At 38.2% G+C, this 16,654-nt stretch overlaps 2 protein-coding genes and 1 pseudogene across 2 annotated transcripts; 1 reads left to right on the top strand and 2 right to left on the bottom strand.

Moving 5' to 3' along the window:
- Positions 1-834: 834 nt before the first annotated feature.
- LOC146453890 (uncharacterized) lies at positions 835-2,606 on the bottom strand (annotated as a pseudogene).
- A 4,429-nt stretch (positions 2,607-7,035) lies between these two features.
- Positions 7,036-11,020, bottom strand: LOC146453889 (uncharacterized). The gene is made up of 5 exons (XM_085095979.1): positions 10,796-11,020; positions 10,434-10,616; positions 10,123-10,322; positions 7,636-7,652; positions 7,036-7,112 (listed from the first exon to the last, which is right to left on the bottom strand). Exons 1-5 carry the CDS (start codon positions 11,018-11,020, stop codon positions 7,036-7,038), a joined length of 702 nt encoding a protein of 233 aa, XP_084952105.1.
- A 1,299-nt stretch (positions 11,021-12,319) lies between these two features.
- On the top strand, positions 12,320-16,360 carry LOC146453888 (uncharacterized). The gene is made up of 4 exons (XM_085095978.1): positions 12,320-12,386; positions 13,521-13,592; positions 14,622-14,725; positions 16,113-16,360. The coding sequence occupies exons 1-4, from the start codon at positions 12,320-12,322 to the stop codon at positions 16,182-16,184; spliced, it is 315 nt and encodes a 104-aa protein (XP_084952104.1). The 3' UTR covers positions 16,185-16,360.
- Positions 16,361-16,654: the final 294 nt, after the last annotated feature.

Below are 16,654 nucleotides of genomic sequence, written 5' to 3'. Positions count from 1 at the left end.
ACAATCCCTTGAGTAATGTGGCGCACCCGTATGACCACCTTCTCTTCACCTTCACAAGGCTCCTCTGGAACACTGGCTCTCCTTGCCTCCATAAGTGCCACTTGTCTTTTGACTTTTTCTTCTTCTTCAATGAGCTGTTGTCGTTGCCTCTGATCGGCTTCTAGGGAAGCAATGTATTCCTTATCTTGCTGAGCAATAAGCCTCCTTCTCTCCTCAATAACATTCTGCATTGTTTGCATCCTTGTTTTTCTGGGCAACATGTGCCATTCCCTCCTCCACAACATTCTGCACATTTTGGTCGTTGCCTTGGTCATCAAGATAAACTGATTTCATTAAATCATCTTCATCATCTGTATCACTTGGAATTGCAGAGGAAGAGGACTGGCGACTCTTTTGACTCTTTTTCTTGCTTGCTATGAAAAATTTCACTTCCTTTCTCTTGTACATATCAATGTACTTTTCTAAGGTGAAACTGCCCTCATCTTGTATCTCTTCACGACAGAAACTGTACAAAGCAATCTCCATATCTTCATCAGAACCAAAAGCACTGGTCCGATTTTTAAAGAACAGATTTCTTCCAACATGTAGAATTTCTTCTCTTGTTGAATGCAATGCCAATTGAAGTGAACATACACCTCCACCCTTGGGCTCATACTTGAACATAACTTCTTGATGAATCATTGAAGTGATCTATCCGATAATGACCTTCCATGTGGCCTTTTTGACTGCTTTACACTTTCCTACTGACTGGTTCTTCAGTGTTGTTGAGCGGGTTATTGTTGCATGTTGGAGTGTTTTCTCTAGCAGTTTAACCTTTTGCTGGTAAGTCTCTGTTTACAGTTTTTCTTTAAGTTTTGTCTCGGCAAAGTGTTTAATATGAATTGCATCTCCCCTTACACGACCAGCAAGGTCTTGGAGATCACTGCATGAAGACATTGCAATTGCTTGGAAATCCATCTGAGAAAAAAAAAAAGAATAGCAATCACATGATGAACTTTACCATTTATATACAATGGACAATCAATTCTGACTTATTTACTGATCAAAAATTCTGCAACAGACTAAGCCAATGGGGATGGTAACAGTTTGTAGGAAGTATCAAACATGGATTATGTCAATGTTTCAGTATTTTTATTTCTTAAAGATAAAAAGAACAAACAAACAAACCTTCTGTTCTTTAAAACATGAAACTGTACTTTCATGGAGACTTCTGTCTCTCAGAAATTTGCAGACTTCCTAAAGAAAGAAAGGGAAAAAAATTTAGGGATGCAAAAGCATCCAATCATAGAAAATCCGCTTCAGTAGGGTTTTTAAGGCCAATGTTACCGGCAAGCACAGCAAATGCACTCGCAACATAAACATGCTCGGAGCCATTCCTTCCATCGAGCTTATTGAGCCACTGTTTTGGAACTGGCCCGCCATTCCCATCATGAAGATCTGCGATATTTATGCGGCGGACTTCATTGCGAAATATTTCAAACAAATTATTTTCACCAAACTTCCGCAGCGATTTGGAACACAAACGATCTTTTAAGGAGTACCAAGTCTTGTCTGGGTCTAGCAATCGTGAAAATACTCGAAAGATCATGTTTGAAAGCAACAGAGCACCGGGAACGCCTCCCAGGAAAAGTGAACTAACCTTGCTGAAGGTCTCCAAACCATATCTGGGGCAAAGTCAAGTCTTTGCCAAAAATAGTATGATCCAATTTATCTTTGCTTGATATTAACTAAGACTGTTTTCCTCGTTCGGTGAAATCAACAACGATGACGCATACTTGACAAGTATCAAGCCTTGGTTTTCTAAAACTAAGCACATCTTTCAATTCGTTATTAAAAAGATTTCGAAAGGCGGAAAAACTTATAACAGGTCCCTTATTCTTTTGTCTTAAGCTAGTTGTTTTTAAATGGGGGTGTTCTCGAACAAATTCTGACCACATCCGTCGCATAGAAATGTTAGAATTAAAATACTTCTTGCTACCAGTCCTTGATCTGTGATAGTGTGATTCCGTGGCATCATATGAAAGTATAAAGTCAATGACTGCATTTCGTGCTGTGGGCAGAAGCTTTCTCGGAGTCTTTGCACCCCTTCTGTCTGGTTCAACAGATGGCCCCTCTAGATCAATCTTCTTTAGCAAAACTTGTAGTTTGCTCTTTGAAATGCCGTAAACCTTTCTAAAGGCAGTTTTACATACCTTGCCCAGTGATGGTACATGATATGATACCTTCCGTATCCCTCGAAATGTCACTTTCACTTCCATAAGCTTTGAAAAAAGGTAGTTTTGCTCATTATATCCCTTCTGATATGTCATGTTCCGTTGTTGCCTGATAATCCTTCTGGTACTGTTTATGGTTTCTCGTAGTAGGCAACCACCGTCGCAACAAGTAAATTCCAACTGGCTCAAGTCCTTGAAAGGTGCATTTTTACGTCAAGTCAACTTTTTTCTCTTTGCTACATAGACTTTTTTAAACTTGTGGGTAGTTTTCAGAGATCTCCTTCCTTTTTCCACCGAGCTTGCAAAAGGATGTCCTTGTCTGAAATATTGCCATGGCCTCGACACATCAAACTTGTACACCAGTTGACTAAGATTAGTGCCAATAGAAGTCATCTCGAAACTGACCAAACACTTGTGCTCCGTTTCAACGTTGTGCTTTTATTTACTCTCTGTGGTTACTGAATTTTCTAATAACGCGTTTGGTGACAGCTGGTCACAATTTCACAGCAGTAATTACTTAATGCTTTGTAGCAGTAATAAAGAACCTCAATCTCTGAGTGCCCATTAATATGAAGACCTGCCAGCAAAATGAGCAACATCTTATATATTGCTAAGAAAAAAAGTGGTAATGAGAAAATTAAGAGAGCGTGACTTTGGCACCGCGTCGTTGCAACCAACGTGCTGAGTGATTTCCAGAAGAACATGTCGTTTATCAGGTCATTGTATGCCGATGTTCAAATTACGTAAAAGAAAAACAATTAAACGTGACGACCTTGATGGTGAACAAATCTCTTCTCTTTGGCTGTAAATGTGGTGCAGAAAAATGACTAAACTATGCGCGCACTTATGCTACGTGTGAATGTTGAAATCTGACAGGGTTTTGGGTACAAATTTTGCAAGTACACTTTGCAACGTGACCTTAACAGTTGGGCGGTGCCACGCAGTGCAACGAGCACATTGCGTTATTTCTAGAAGAACATGCTGTTGACGTACTTAGATGGTAAAATCACGTACAAAAAAGAAAACAGCTAAACGTGACAGCTTTCCTTGTGTACAAATTTTAGAAAAATCCAGTTATCTCGCGTCTTGTTTGCTTGTAAATGCAATGTGAATAAATAACTTAAATATGCGCGCACATGTTTATCTTAAAACCTGGAGACCCGACTTTCAGTTCAGTTGCGTGAATCAAGCTGTGCGAAGTATGTTTCCCAGGGTTCTTACACTGCAAATGGATTATCATAAGACTTTGCCATCGCCAAAAATTTCTTCGCAGGATTTTCATTACGCAAGAAAACTCAGGACTAACCTTTTCGGAATTTACTGTTCCAATGAAGATATCATACACTGTTTCTTTTATGACGAATCCATTGGAGGAAGCGGCCCAAACGAAGTTATATCTTTACTGAACTATCTATTGAAAATACTTCAGGAAAAATACGGAAGATTCCATCACCTTATTCTTTGGGCTGATAACTCCCCCGGTCAATTTAAAGAATGTTACCTTTTCTTCTACCTTGATCATCTCGTGAAAATGGGAGAATTTCTACGAGTCGACCTTAAATTTCTTTTGGAGGGCCACTCATATTCAATCCGTGACAGGCGGTTTGGCTGTATTCAACAGTTTTTTAATTCCCAAGAAAAAATTGAGAGCCCCCAACAATGGGCATCGACGTTGAGAAATAGTCACCTGAAAAACGTACAAGCCTACTCGGTAGATCTGGATTGGATTATGGACTACAAATCCTTTCTGAGGATGAAATATATTGCCAGAAGTGAAGACATTGAGAAAGAAAAATTTGAGGTAAGGAAGATTGCATTTATAAACTTTGGTTGTGGCGAAATTTCCGATGAGCAGGGAAATTTGCAACTAAGGAATCACACCGAGACAGCGTTTGTCAGGTTTACAATGGACACGAGAGAAAAGCCGAGAATTGTTTTGTTCGTGAAGAGAAAGCAAGGCGTTCATGAACTGAATCCTGAACATTTAGTTCCAGTGCGGCATGAACAGAAACCTATTCGCAATGATGTCAAACAAAACTGTATAAGGCTTGCAGAAAAGTATTTGTCTGAAACTGGAAGAAAAAACATTTCTACTCCTCTTTAACGGCTACCAGTGAAGACGTCGATGATGAAGAGGATCAGTAAAACTTTAGTGTAACAGTCTTAGACGGCTGTTTTAATACCGTAAACACTTTATGAAGACACAGGGAATAACAAACTAGTAATTAAAATGAATTACGATTTTTAATTATCGCTATCAACAATTTCTAGTCAGTGTATGAAAAGTAGTACTTAATTATTTGTTTACCAAAACTGAGTAGCTTTAATTTCAAGGTTTTTATGTTAGCTTACAGTACACTAGTAAATTAAGGGTCTTTATCAGGCGGTGACGAAAATAGAGTACTTCACATTCAGATCAGTCATCAAGAGTGTAGCGCAAACCTAAACACTCTTTCGAAACCATAGTAGTTACATCAGAGGATCATTATAATTTTCAGCAAGTAGAATTTAACCTCAAAATCCACTGTTTTATCTTTATTTAGTTACTCAAAAGCCTTTAATACGCAAACAGTATAGTTAAGAATAGCTAATTAGGAGCCATTGAAAAAAGATTATTTTACCACACAACGAGGTGAAAGCGACACGGTCACGACCTTTGATCATTCCTGTGTATTCTTCGCTGTCAAAATTTTATTTTTTCTTTCAAATTAAGCACGCGTGCAATCGCCGCATGAACTGCTAAGTGTAACAGGGGCGCAGTGAAACTTCAGTATCTTTTCTAGGTTGTATCACTGTTAGTAAGTAATTTCAAGTTTCTTTTGTGAGAACAAACATTAAAATTAAATTGGTATCATGTAATTGTCGTAATCCGCGTAATATTGTTAAGGAAACCAAGCAGGCATGCTCAGCGTGATCCCATAGAAAATTCCTAACGCTCGACGACGGACTAAACCCATGTCGACAGCTAGGAAAAACCAACAGTGATTAGATGTTCACATAAAAAAAAATTAAATATATTCAAGGCAAATCCGTCGACTTTCACATTTCCCGACACACTTATATTTTCTGAATCCTGTTTTTAATCCTGGCCATTCCTACATCCACCAAATTGCGCATGGAAAAGCTTCCACGAAGTAAAATGTTGCAACAAAATCAGATAAGGATTCACAGAGTTATGCAATAATGGAGGAGACCGAGAACGATAAACACCTTAGGCCGATCTTCGAAACAACTTGGAAAAAAACTTTTTTTTTCAAAATTATACTAATTTTAGTCGTTCTGCAAATTAGTTCAAATAGCCCCTTTCGGCTAAACTGATCGAAGGGGCCCGTATACTGAGAAAGAACTCGTACATTGTTTGCCTCTATTTCAACTACGGCAATCATTATGAGAATGATGTATTATTCAAAGTGACAAAGGCATACTCGGAAAAAGGAAATCCGAGTGCTCCTATCAAGTCGAATCTACCTTATTATTAGGAAATTAACAACGCACGTTGACAACGCGAAGAAAATTTACGTTACACTAAAAACACACTAGCTAGGTTTACATGCATTAAATTATCGCAAATTTTTCGATTAGCATCTTGCTTTATTTACTGCGATTTTCATGATTCTGCAAACTCGCACTTTATATTTCTGAATGCCAAACTGCGTTTTGGCTTTCGTCAATAAAACCTTCCAAGACAAGTGCACGGATGTTTTTAATTTTCTTAAAGCCAAAAATTTGGTTTTGAAGCCTAACTAGATCCTATCAATTCAAAAGATAGTGACTATGAAGAGCAAATAGAGGAGTCATGAACTAATAAGGTTTTGTAACGAAATAAAAGTGCTTTAAAATAACTATGTTGTAAAAAAGTGTGCATTAATTTACATCGACATTAATTAAGATACATTAAATTAACGCGAATTTTGTAAAATCGCATTAATACAGTGCACTGTTAATTTCCAATAATGAGGTAAGACCTTCTGATTACTAGTTCGGATCACTGCGCTACACGTGACTCGTAGGAGCTAAAGCCATTAAACTAGGTTCATGGGACAAACATCCTGTATACTGCTAGGATTGGAATATGAGGTATTACACTGATGTTATGCTTAGCAAAGGCCACAGGGTACCGGCGTAAGCCGTCACGTGTTACCCTCTTTAAATAAAGTCTCTTACTTACTTACTGACTGACTGACTGACTGACTTACTGACTGACTTACTTACTTACTAATGTGTGACACAGGCGCAATGAAATAAATGTTTATAACATTTATTCCATTCCGTATATGCCACACATTGACATTCAAATCCTAGAAGTATACAGGATGTTTGTCTAATGAACCTTATTAATTGGCCTTAGCTCCTACGGGACTTCGGAGTTGGAAGGTCAGTCCAAGGTTCGAATCCTGATAGTAGCACTCGGATCCGAGGTTGCCTATGTTACTTTGAATAAAACATCATTCTCATTCATTTACGAGAATTATGTTTGCTCAAGGAAATTAAGGCATTAATTGAGCCAGACATACTCATAACTGAGGAATAGTCATTGAAATAGCTCTTGCGTGTTGTGCGTTAAATTTCCGCGTCACCAGACAATATTTAACCATTACCACATTCGGCAAATAAATTAATGAAACTTCCCATGCTTGGCTAATTAATTGCTTAACTAGATTAATGCCCTAATTTCCCGAATTTGGAAGCGTTTGGCTGTTTGCATGACATTCCCAGTCCGTATCGTTGTAGTTCCAAAGGAACTCAACGGTTTCGGGAATGTCATGCAAAGCTACCAGAAAAACGCGGGGGTTCTCGGAGTTTCTCCCTGTTACGATAGGTTTCAGGTTTGGAAAATGTAAGGAGTGATTAATTGTTGCACCTCACTCTTCACATTGTCCTCCTCGGAAGGGATCGATGCTAAAAATAAAAGCAAAGAATAAAAAAGTGTTAGTTTGATACGCATTGACCAAATGAAGAAATTCTAGTTGTAGCTATAGTGGAACCTCGATTTAACGAAGTGCCAAGGGACTAGGAAAATTGAATCGTCAGTATGGAGGTTCCGTTCCATACAATGTAAAAGGCCCTGCCGATGAAGGTTGTTCGTTATCCTTAGGACTTCGTTATATGGAGAGAGGTTGTTTAATTGAAAGCTCCACTGTACGGAAATCATTAAAACGTTGTTATTTGTATTCTGAAGTTGTTTTTTTTTTTTCTCAGAGAAAGAGATGTTAATTTTTTTTGTTTCTATTCGTGATTGGTTCAATCGGCTTTGGTCGAAATTCATTGTTCTTGTCCTACACGCTGATTGGCCAGTTTTGTTTAAGTGACCCCAGTAACAGTAGTCGCACTGTAATTTTTATTTTTTTTATGAACACAAATTTTATTTGAAACACGACAATATACATAATCAACAAAGTCAACTAATAACAATACAGCATACCATGCAAGAGGCACGAACTACCAGAAGAAAGCACACAAATATAACAATGATTTAAAAGGGGAGGGTTGCTATCAAACAAAAGAGCAGTTTTCAATTTTTCATTGGCATTAAATTTTCTTCTGTAATTTTACTGAGTAAGGCATCTTAAAAAGCGTTTTACAGTAGTCGCACTGTAATATTAAACGATATTTTCATAGAGTTGTATCACGTTATTCATAATTAGCTTTTATTAGTAGAATTTATAATTAGCACCTCCATCCCTTGTTTAATATCAGCCTTTTATACAGTCAAAAATTTTGTAAACGTATTAACAGCTTTGACCTGAGCTGACGATCGACGCTTAAGATCAACCTGTCTTCCTCTTGCGTGATTGTCTGGTTGGGTGCAGAATAATTCTATTTTTCTCCAGTTATCGAAACGCAATGACAACCCTTTGAGTGCGCGATGATCTCCTCCGAAGTCAGTTTAATTCTCTGTCAGGACATCTTGGGCATGCTCTGATAACCTTGTAGCGAAGTAAATAGCCATCGCCAAGGCATGCCAATCGCTCGACTCTACTTTCAACTCAAATTGAACTGCGCGGTCGTCCCTGGAACTTTTCTATCAAACTTTACCGGTGTATTCACTTAGTTAAACGTCGATCTCTTTTGACTATTCAGAGACTTCCGGTTCTCAAGCACTCATCGTCCAGGTCCCACGCGGTCCTAAAGCTGTGAGAACACTACCCTTCTCGTCGATATGGATTTGCATCAAAAATTGGCATTTGCATGTTATTTACCACTACCTTTCCCCACTATTGCTCAAAAGTCTCTAATGTCATCCTTATATGATTGACGCAAATGAAGTTGGCTATTAATGGACGATGGAAGACAATAATTGCCCTTCAGAAGTTACTGAGTTGTGTCAACAAATATTTATCACACGCAGGATAGGTCCAATTCAATAGTACAACAGTGTATATTCTCTACGACAGAAGTCAATTACACTTGGAACAGCTTCGAATGGAAACAGGTGTACTTCTCTATGTCTCCAATACAATTCGCTTAACTCTTATTGTGATAATTGCCTGGTTCACGCAAGCTACTGCAAGTATGCAATCACAAAAACTAACAAAGAACACCCGCTTCAACCAGAAGTTACGATAAACAACTCAACAAGTACTACTGCTTTTTCGTCGTGCAGCTGGCAAACGAGAGACCCATTAGTCGCTCAAAGAGCATGACACCTCAATTGTAAACGGCCAAAACTGAATTCCTCGTTACATCAGTACTAGTTCATATCCTGCAACTGATTTAACCACTAAACAACGCCGGATCTGATCACTGAGCGTTAAACTTAAAGAGGACAGCTGTGCTTGCATTACTCGTTTATCCTTCATCAAAAACGTGTGAGCCTAACCTCTATATCTTGGGGCCGCCGTAACGCAACACAGTGTGCGAGGAAAATTTTTTACCCCAATGATTTGTTGCGGGAATAGGCCTTATCACGGTTTTCGACGCCATTTTGACCAGCAGGCAAACACGTCTTGAAATAACAGTGTTTGTATGAAAATCCGCGATGTCAAATAATTTTCATAAAACATTGTTTCTGAAAAGTTCATGAATTGGAAACTTTTAGTACTAGGAAAAGGATTTTAAGAAATAAAATTGGAGGGATGTAGCTGTGCCAGAAAGCGTATTTTTTCGCGCGAACTATTTTTAGTCGCAGTTTACGGCTGGTTCCCTATACAGACAAGTTTATGAAAATATCAAAATGCAACTAGATGCTTTCTAGCACAGCCACATTCCTCAGTTTTTTTCTGTAAAAACCTTTGCATAGTGCTTTAAGTTTACAATTCATGAATTTTTCAGAAGCCATGTTTAATGAAAATTATTTGACATCGGATTTCCATACAAACACTGTTCTTTCAAGCCGGGATTGCCTTCTCATCAAAGTGGCGTCGATAACCATGATGAGGCTGAATTGCGTTGCAAGGTTTTTAGGAAGGCGACTAAGAGAGTTACACTGTTTTGTCTAAACTAATTGCTACATTGTTAGAATTGTCCTCGCCCTGTTACCTATACAACTTTTAACACTACGCTGACACTAAGCAGCTACTATTTGCCATATTAAAACTGTACGTCCTGCATTTTAACTTACTCATAGGCAATGAAATTTAATTTTGGTGTTGTTTGCATTTGGATTTCTTATAATGATTATTACTATTATTATCAATGTTGTTATTATTATTATTATTATTATTATTATTATTATTATTATTATTGTTGTTATTGTTATTATTATTATTATTATAATTATTATTATTTAATGGCGATGATGATAATAACAATAATAATAATAATAATATTAATAATAATAATGATAATAAGTATAATAATAATTTTTATTTTTTTATTTTGCCACTTCAGTCAGATGCACAAACAAACTTGCTTAAGAAAATGGACGAGTACTCTATTTATTTAACTGATGTTTAGAGAAAGGACTTACGCAATTTGGGGACCCCTATTCTCTATGATCATAAGGGAACATGGTTTGCCCTCCGCTTGAAACTGAATTTCTCTCTGGGCCACCTCGTCAACTGCCACCACCTCTCCTTTGTACTCCACAACAACTTCCCCCCTTGAAATGTCTCGATTGGCAAAGGCACAGACCCCCGCTCCTCTGGGGTCACTTGGGACCCTATGAATCTGCGAAATGCAAGGTTGGATAAATTTTTATTGGACTACATAAGGGCCGGTGACATTACAGCAAATACAGGAGCAACAACTCAATAGCCCTTAAGAGGCGCGAATACTCACCTCTATCGGAGGAACTGGCGGAGGGTACATCTCCATATAATTTGCAACAGATTGCATCATTAGTTGCCCACCAAACTCATACCCTGGTGGGCAACGGCGAGGCCGTTTCAGCCCTATTCCACAGTAGCGCCTGTGGCCGCCTTGGATGTCTGCCCGGACGCTCCATTTACGTGTTTGACTGTGCTGCAAGATTTTTTTTTCAATTGCTGTCGACAAAATAAGAAATGTAGGAATAAAGTGGCTGTTTTGTTGTATCAGCAATTCTTTGAAGAAAGATTTCGCTTACTGCAAGATAAAATGCGTGTTTGTAGTAGCATAACTACTGTAATACAAACACTGAGATTGTCAGCATATATACTTACCTTGTTGAAGCCGCTTTTTTTCATTAAAAATTTGGTCTGGCCGTGGACGCTGTCTCCATCGGTCCAAACTGTAACTGCACTTGCATAAGCTTCAAAGATTTCGAATGTGGCCACAAACTGATTAACATCCTCTTCGACACATTCTGCCAGAAACTTATCTAATAAGGGGGATTTTGCCCTGCGTTTGTGTTTCAACATGACTCGACGTACGTTTGCGAAAGCCATGTTGACGGCAACAACACTGCACACAATAACGTTTATTGCAAGTAAAAAGGTGGAGTTGACGAAACAAATTCTGTGGGAACAAGAGCTGCGATTGGATGATTTATCTTCCTAATAGAAGCAAGAGAATTTGTGGGCCTAATCCGAAGTGCCTTCAAGGCATGCAGAAAACGCAACAATTATGACAAGGGAAAAAGGAATAATTACGCCGGCATTTTATTGAGGCGTTAAGTTCTAGGTTTTTTCGGTGAGAAAAAATTGAAGATTGTCACGTGTTATTTTTGAGCATGTTTAGTTTATTAAAGTTCAGTTTCCAAACAGCTCCAATTGAGGATTTTAAGCCTTCGTTATGTCTGGCCAGCTTCCGCGAGCACATATTGGAAGGTGGTAGTTCTTTTACATATTATGGTAATGCTATACGACGATTGCCGAGCTAATGGCAACATTCAACTTCTCGAACATCTGAGTTACTGTTTGCCGGTTTATGAAATTGATCGGTTGTCTTTTTTGCTCCTACGACAGCAGGAGGGATTCACAGTTTTTCAGCGTTAGGGAAGTTTGAGACCGCCTTTCAGTTTAGTCTCTCTTCATAACTAAATCTTAATTTCTGATAAGGGTAACGGCTTTTAGTTTACCACAAATAAAATAAAACAAGAACAATAATGATAAAAAAGGTGATTACCGATGTTCAATGGGAGAGTAATTTCTCCGCAGATAAATAGCTGTCGATAGAAAGAATAACAAAATGGCTAATAATTTCTTATCTGGTTGTTGTTCAAAAGCGAAATCAGCAAGATCTAGCAATATTTCTTTATTTCCGCTCGCCCTCTTGGGCTTAAAGGGACAGTATCACGCTATTTTTAGCAGGCGCGTAGCTAAGGTTTCGATAGGGGTGTTCGTTGAGCCCCAAATCTTGCTGAGCGCCGGTTCCCAGAAATCTCATTTCCTGCATTTTGAGACCCACTTAAGGCAAATCACAACTTTGTTTTACAGCAGCTTTGTAAGCTACATACATCATTTCGACGGCATAATTGTTTCAACTTAAACAAGAAAGTTGAATGTAAATTCCGCACCCTGTCAAGTTCTGAAAGCTATTCGATCTGCTGATAGTCATACACCAAGCTGGTAAACTGCATCATTCTCGGGTGTAGGCCTAAGAACAAATTAACTATCTTGTCAAGATTGACAGGCATTATTCTCATGCATACCATATTAATTTTGATATGCATTAGAGCTAGGGCGGACAGCCTACTCTCTCCCTTGGTACACCTTATGTAGTTGTTCAACCTCCTCATTGTGCTTATGGAACGTTCACATTCACAAGTGGTGACTGGAAGCGGGTGGCAGCAATTTTCAGGAGCATGTACAGGTTGGAATGTCGTCGGGAACACATGCTTTTAGTGACGAAGCACACGAATCAGCAACGACTTGTCCGTCCTGAACCAAAAATGAAAACGTCATTAAAAATTAGAATCTCCAAGGGTTCTTGACAATTTTTATTTTTACTGAGGATAAGATATAAGGCCTAAAGAACGGGTTTATATCTCTATTTTTCTTTGGTTGCTGTATTTCGACCACAGGAACTTTATTTAAAAGTTTTACTTCCGCCATTATTGCTCTTCAAAGGGGGTTCGTTCGAACCCCTCGAACCCCCCCTCCTACGCGCCTGTTTAGTAACACATCATATAATGACAAAAATTCCATTAAAGACTATCAGAATGCAATGAAATATCCAAGGATATTTTTTGCCGGCAGATGACCAAGATAGAAAGGGGTTCAAATTTAAAAACGTCTGGCGGACGTTTTCAAATTTCGCTGTTGTAACGTACTAAAAATCGTCAGTTGTACTATATTTTGGTTCAACCTTTCGTCTGAGAAGCACTATTAACATTTCTTTAAATTAGCGATTCAGAAATTAATTGACACAATGTTCAAAGTTTAAAGTTAGTGAATTTTGGCCAAAAATCACGATATCTCCCATCGATCTCCCATGATACTTCCCCTTTAAAGCCAACACGGCGCTACACCTTTCTAGTAAATAGAGAGGTTTGCGACAAACGGCAAACATAAGATATGACCACGTCGCCATGTTTATTCTTTTTATGATCCATGATCCTATATTGCCGCTTGCTATTTTCAGTTTTGCGTTAGCATCAAAGGCCAGAATAAGTTTGCACTATTCTCATTTTTGTACTCCTTGTTCAAGAAAAGTAAACGCGAATCTCACGTTTGCCGTCACGCCCGCCGGGTAGATTTCAAAATTGTTAAAAATCGATTTCCTGTCAACGTACACTGTGTAAATTGTTGCCGCTAAACCTACGGAAGAATATGAAATAGTCTGAAGAGTCCATTTTTTTCTGAGGCTTTTGGCCGTCTACGTACGCTGATGTGAGCTTGCTAAAAAACTTTGCGCCAGACATCGCGCCAATTCGGCATTTCGTAGACAAACCCGCGAACAGGCCGCAGTTCGGTGAGCATGCTTATTACCGCGATGTTTCGTAAGATGGCGACAGAAAGCCAAGTCTCGTTTGTGGAGTGCCAAAAAAGGGGATTCGAGTAAGATTTCCGTTCAAGGGTAAGCTAGAATCGTAACTTCTCTTATTTAGTTTAATTTTTTTAATCTAGTAATTGAATTGCCCGGTCAGAAAAGAAGAAACGCGAGTATTAAATGCAGAGTGAGTTAAGCTTGTATACGAGCAGTAAACGCTTTGAAAGAGTTTAAAATTGTCGCCAGTACCCGTAAGATTAGCAGCGGTATTATACGTTTCTCCTAAAACATCCAAACGTAAGGCGGCATTCAGCCTTTTCTCTACAAATCTCTCAAAGTTAAGCTTAAATAAGCCCGTCAAATTCGCCAAGTCGAAGTCGTTGCGAATGTCAGGGTTAACTATAAAGACTTGAATAAACTAAACACTCTGAGAAATCACACACTCTGCTAAAAATTATACTCTAGCGAAATTTCAGAGCAATGTTCATGAACTTTATTCATATCAGATTCGTTTCGCCGGTTTATTAGTTTAGGCACGGGTGTTAAGTATATATTTTTAGTCTACGGACACGTAACGAGTGTAGGGAAAACTTATTAAATCTCGGTTTATTTTGTTGAATTAAATTCAAATGTCTTTGTTAAATTTATTTGATAACTTGTTTTTGCTGTATTTATAGCTCAAATTCTGCTAGCAAAAACGTTGTTGTGACGCCAAATCAGGTGTTGAATTATGCTCAAAGTAATGGCCTTTATTTATCCTCACAGGTTTGCAGGCGCCGAATATTTTAATAATGTAATCAATTTCCCATCACTTTTTGTTATTATTTGACTTATCACCATGTAAATTTCACTGTGGAAACAATAACGATTAAACGTTTGGCCGAGGTTTTGATATGAAGGCTAACATGCGATTAAGTGAAACAATTATAAGCCAGATAAGATGTTTATTCATTGCGCCAAAAGTTACGTGGACTCAGTCCCAACCGCAATAATGGCGTCTGTACCTCAAATTAGCAAGCAGGGTTTAACTTCAGGTGTATATTATCAGTTAGACCTAGCCGTGATAAACTAATTGTGTGAGTTTATTATTTTGTTGACTCTTTCATTTTTCTCTAGCCAGTCAGGAGAGAGGAAACGACCACTTGATCGTAGCAACGTTTGACAGAACCTCAAACTTAATGTCTGACTGGCCTGATGTGCATGCAGATTCCAGGCCTCAGGTCAGCAAAATAATGTATTTAAACACGTAACTTCTCCCGAAACCTCCAAAGGTACGTAAGCCAACATAAGTACTTCAATTAATATCAAATCTATGCTTATTTGCTTGAAGAAAAACAATTCGCCGAAACGTGTAAGGCTTTATAGGAATGATATAAGCATTTACTTGGATCGGTAGACAATATAACACAAAGGAAAGGGGAAGTATCATGAGGTTTTTGATATCTTTTGTTAAAAATGATGAAATAAGACCTTCAATCACCTGTCAAATAATTCCAGAATGACAAGAGGAACGAAATCAACTCAATTTTTGAAAGAAACAAGTTGTAATCTGTTCTCGCGCGTTTTGGAAACAAAAATGCGTGAACTTGAAAAACATTAGCCTAATATTTTTCAACTTTTAATCGAAACCGGCCTACTCTGTCTCTGGCCAGAGACACTAATCGACAGTTTTATTGTACTGGGGTGATAATTTTTAACAAACTTGACAATTATTTTGTTTCTGCTAACAGTCAAACATTTTTAAGTTTTGAAATGACCGCAAATTTTCGTGATACTTCCCCTAATAAAGAAATAAACATAATTAAGCTTGATCTAATATTAATGGTTTGTATAGCGTAAACTATTTATAAACAATAGCCTCCATCTGGCGTGAAAATATCCTCAGATATTTGTCCGTGGACATTATCTGCTCTGAGAAGCAAACAGTTTTCCGAGATCGAAGCTCGAGGAAAACTGTGAGCTTCAAGGAGCAGATAATGTCCAAGGACAAATATCTGAGCATATTTTTAAAGCCAAAGAAAGGCTATTATGGTTATTAGCCTTTAAATATTTTTCACAACATGTAGCAACAAGCTTGAGTATTTGAACATTTCGTTGAAGCACAGTTTACCGTCAAAAACGTTTACAGCGTATGTTGTTTTCTGATAATGCTTTATCGACCGGAAGGTTTATCTCTCCTCCTGTCACAAAAGCAAACCGTTCCCCTATCATGACATTAATTTTAATTAAAAACAAGACGCGCCTTGAAGTTTTTGAAACTGGGGAATAATTCACTTAGGGAATATCATCGGATATTCTCAAGTTTTAGCTGGGGTATATTCGGTCACGTAAGACCAATCGCGTGCGAGGGAAAATATTTGATGGCCGATAACAATTTATATTATACAAGTTCAACAGTCACAATTTTATTTGCGACCACACCGATCTTGACATAAGAATGACAACACTCGAATGAAAATATTGTGCAATAGCAAAGTTTGTGCAAGCCAGTTAATATCTCTAAAAGCAATCTGTAATGGAGGGGGTGGGAAGGATTACTAAACTGCTCAGTATTAACTTGTTGTGAGAAGGTATTGTTGCATTAGTCTGCTCTGATTTCAATTGCAGACTACCAGAAGCTTTCAGATGACCTTGAAGACATGGAATATAAAGACAAGACTCAAGTTCGCTGTTGGATAGCAACAGTTTGCCATGTCGCGGTAAGTCCCCAGCAAACAATGGGAGTTTTAGTGGACAAGGCATTTTGAGTTGGGCGCCCCGTTTTCATAAAATCAGATATAATTATCTTGGCTAAATGATGGGATAGCTGGTAAATTATTTCTGAAGCACACTGGCATGATGTCATATGGTGAAAGAGTCCACCTTAAAGTAAACAAAAGTTAGATTTTCTTGAAATAATTATCTTGGCTGAATGATGGGATAGCTGGTAAATTATTTGTGAAGCTGACTGGCATGATGTCATGTGGTGAAAGAGTCCACCTTAAAGTGAACAAAAGTTGGATTTTCTTGAAATATATGCCTGGAGTTTTGAAAACGAGTGCACAAATCTAAGCCTGAGACCCAGGCAGAACCACAGCCTGCGGCTGCGTATAAAATTAAATGGCGGCAAGTTAAACAAGCTAGGTCCTATTCGAATGTATCTAACAGAT

Source organism: Pavona decussata, unplaced genomic scaffold, assembly GCF_977016875.1.
Source record: "Pavona decussata unplaced genomic scaffold, jaPavDecu1.1 SCAFFOLD_321, whole genome shotgun sequence".
Classification (NCBI taxonomy): Eukaryota; Metazoa; Cnidaria; class Anthozoa; order Scleractinia; family Agariciidae; genus Pavona; species Pavona decussata.
The sequence above is the reverse complement of the archived record's forward strand: the minus strand, read 5'-3'. Positions and strand labels throughout refer to the sequence as shown.

What these genes read in the sequence shown, in the direction of transcription:
- LOC146453888 (XM_085095978.1), top strand. Translation starts at nt 12,320, where the DNA reads ATGGAACGTTCACATTCACAAGTGGTGACTGGAAGCGGGTGGCAGCAA. An exon ending in AGTAAGATTTCCGTTCAAGG is followed by an intron (nt 13,593 to 14,621) that starts GTAAGCTAGAAT and finishes ATTTTTCTCTAG; the next exon opens with CCAGTCAGGAGAGAGGAAAC. An exon ending in ATGCAGATTCCAGGCCTCAG is followed by an intron (nt 14,726 to 16,112) that starts GTCAGCAAAATA and finishes TTTCAATTGCAG; the next exon opens with ACTACCAGAAGCTTTCAGAT.
- LOC146453889 (XM_085095979.1), bottom strand. Translation starts at nt 11,020, where the DNA reads ATGGCTTTCGCAAACGTACGTCGAGTCATGTTGAAACACAAACGCAGG. An exon ending in AAAAAAGCGGCTTCAACAAG is followed by an intron (nt 10,617 to 10,795) that starts GTAAGTATATAT and finishes AAAATCTTGCAG; the next exon opens with CACAGTCAAACACGTAAATG. An exon ending in CGCCAGTTCCTCCGATAGAG is followed by an intron (nt 10,323 to 10,433) that starts GTGAGTATTCGC and finishes TGCATTTCGCAG; the next exon opens with ATTCATAGGGTCCCAAGTGA.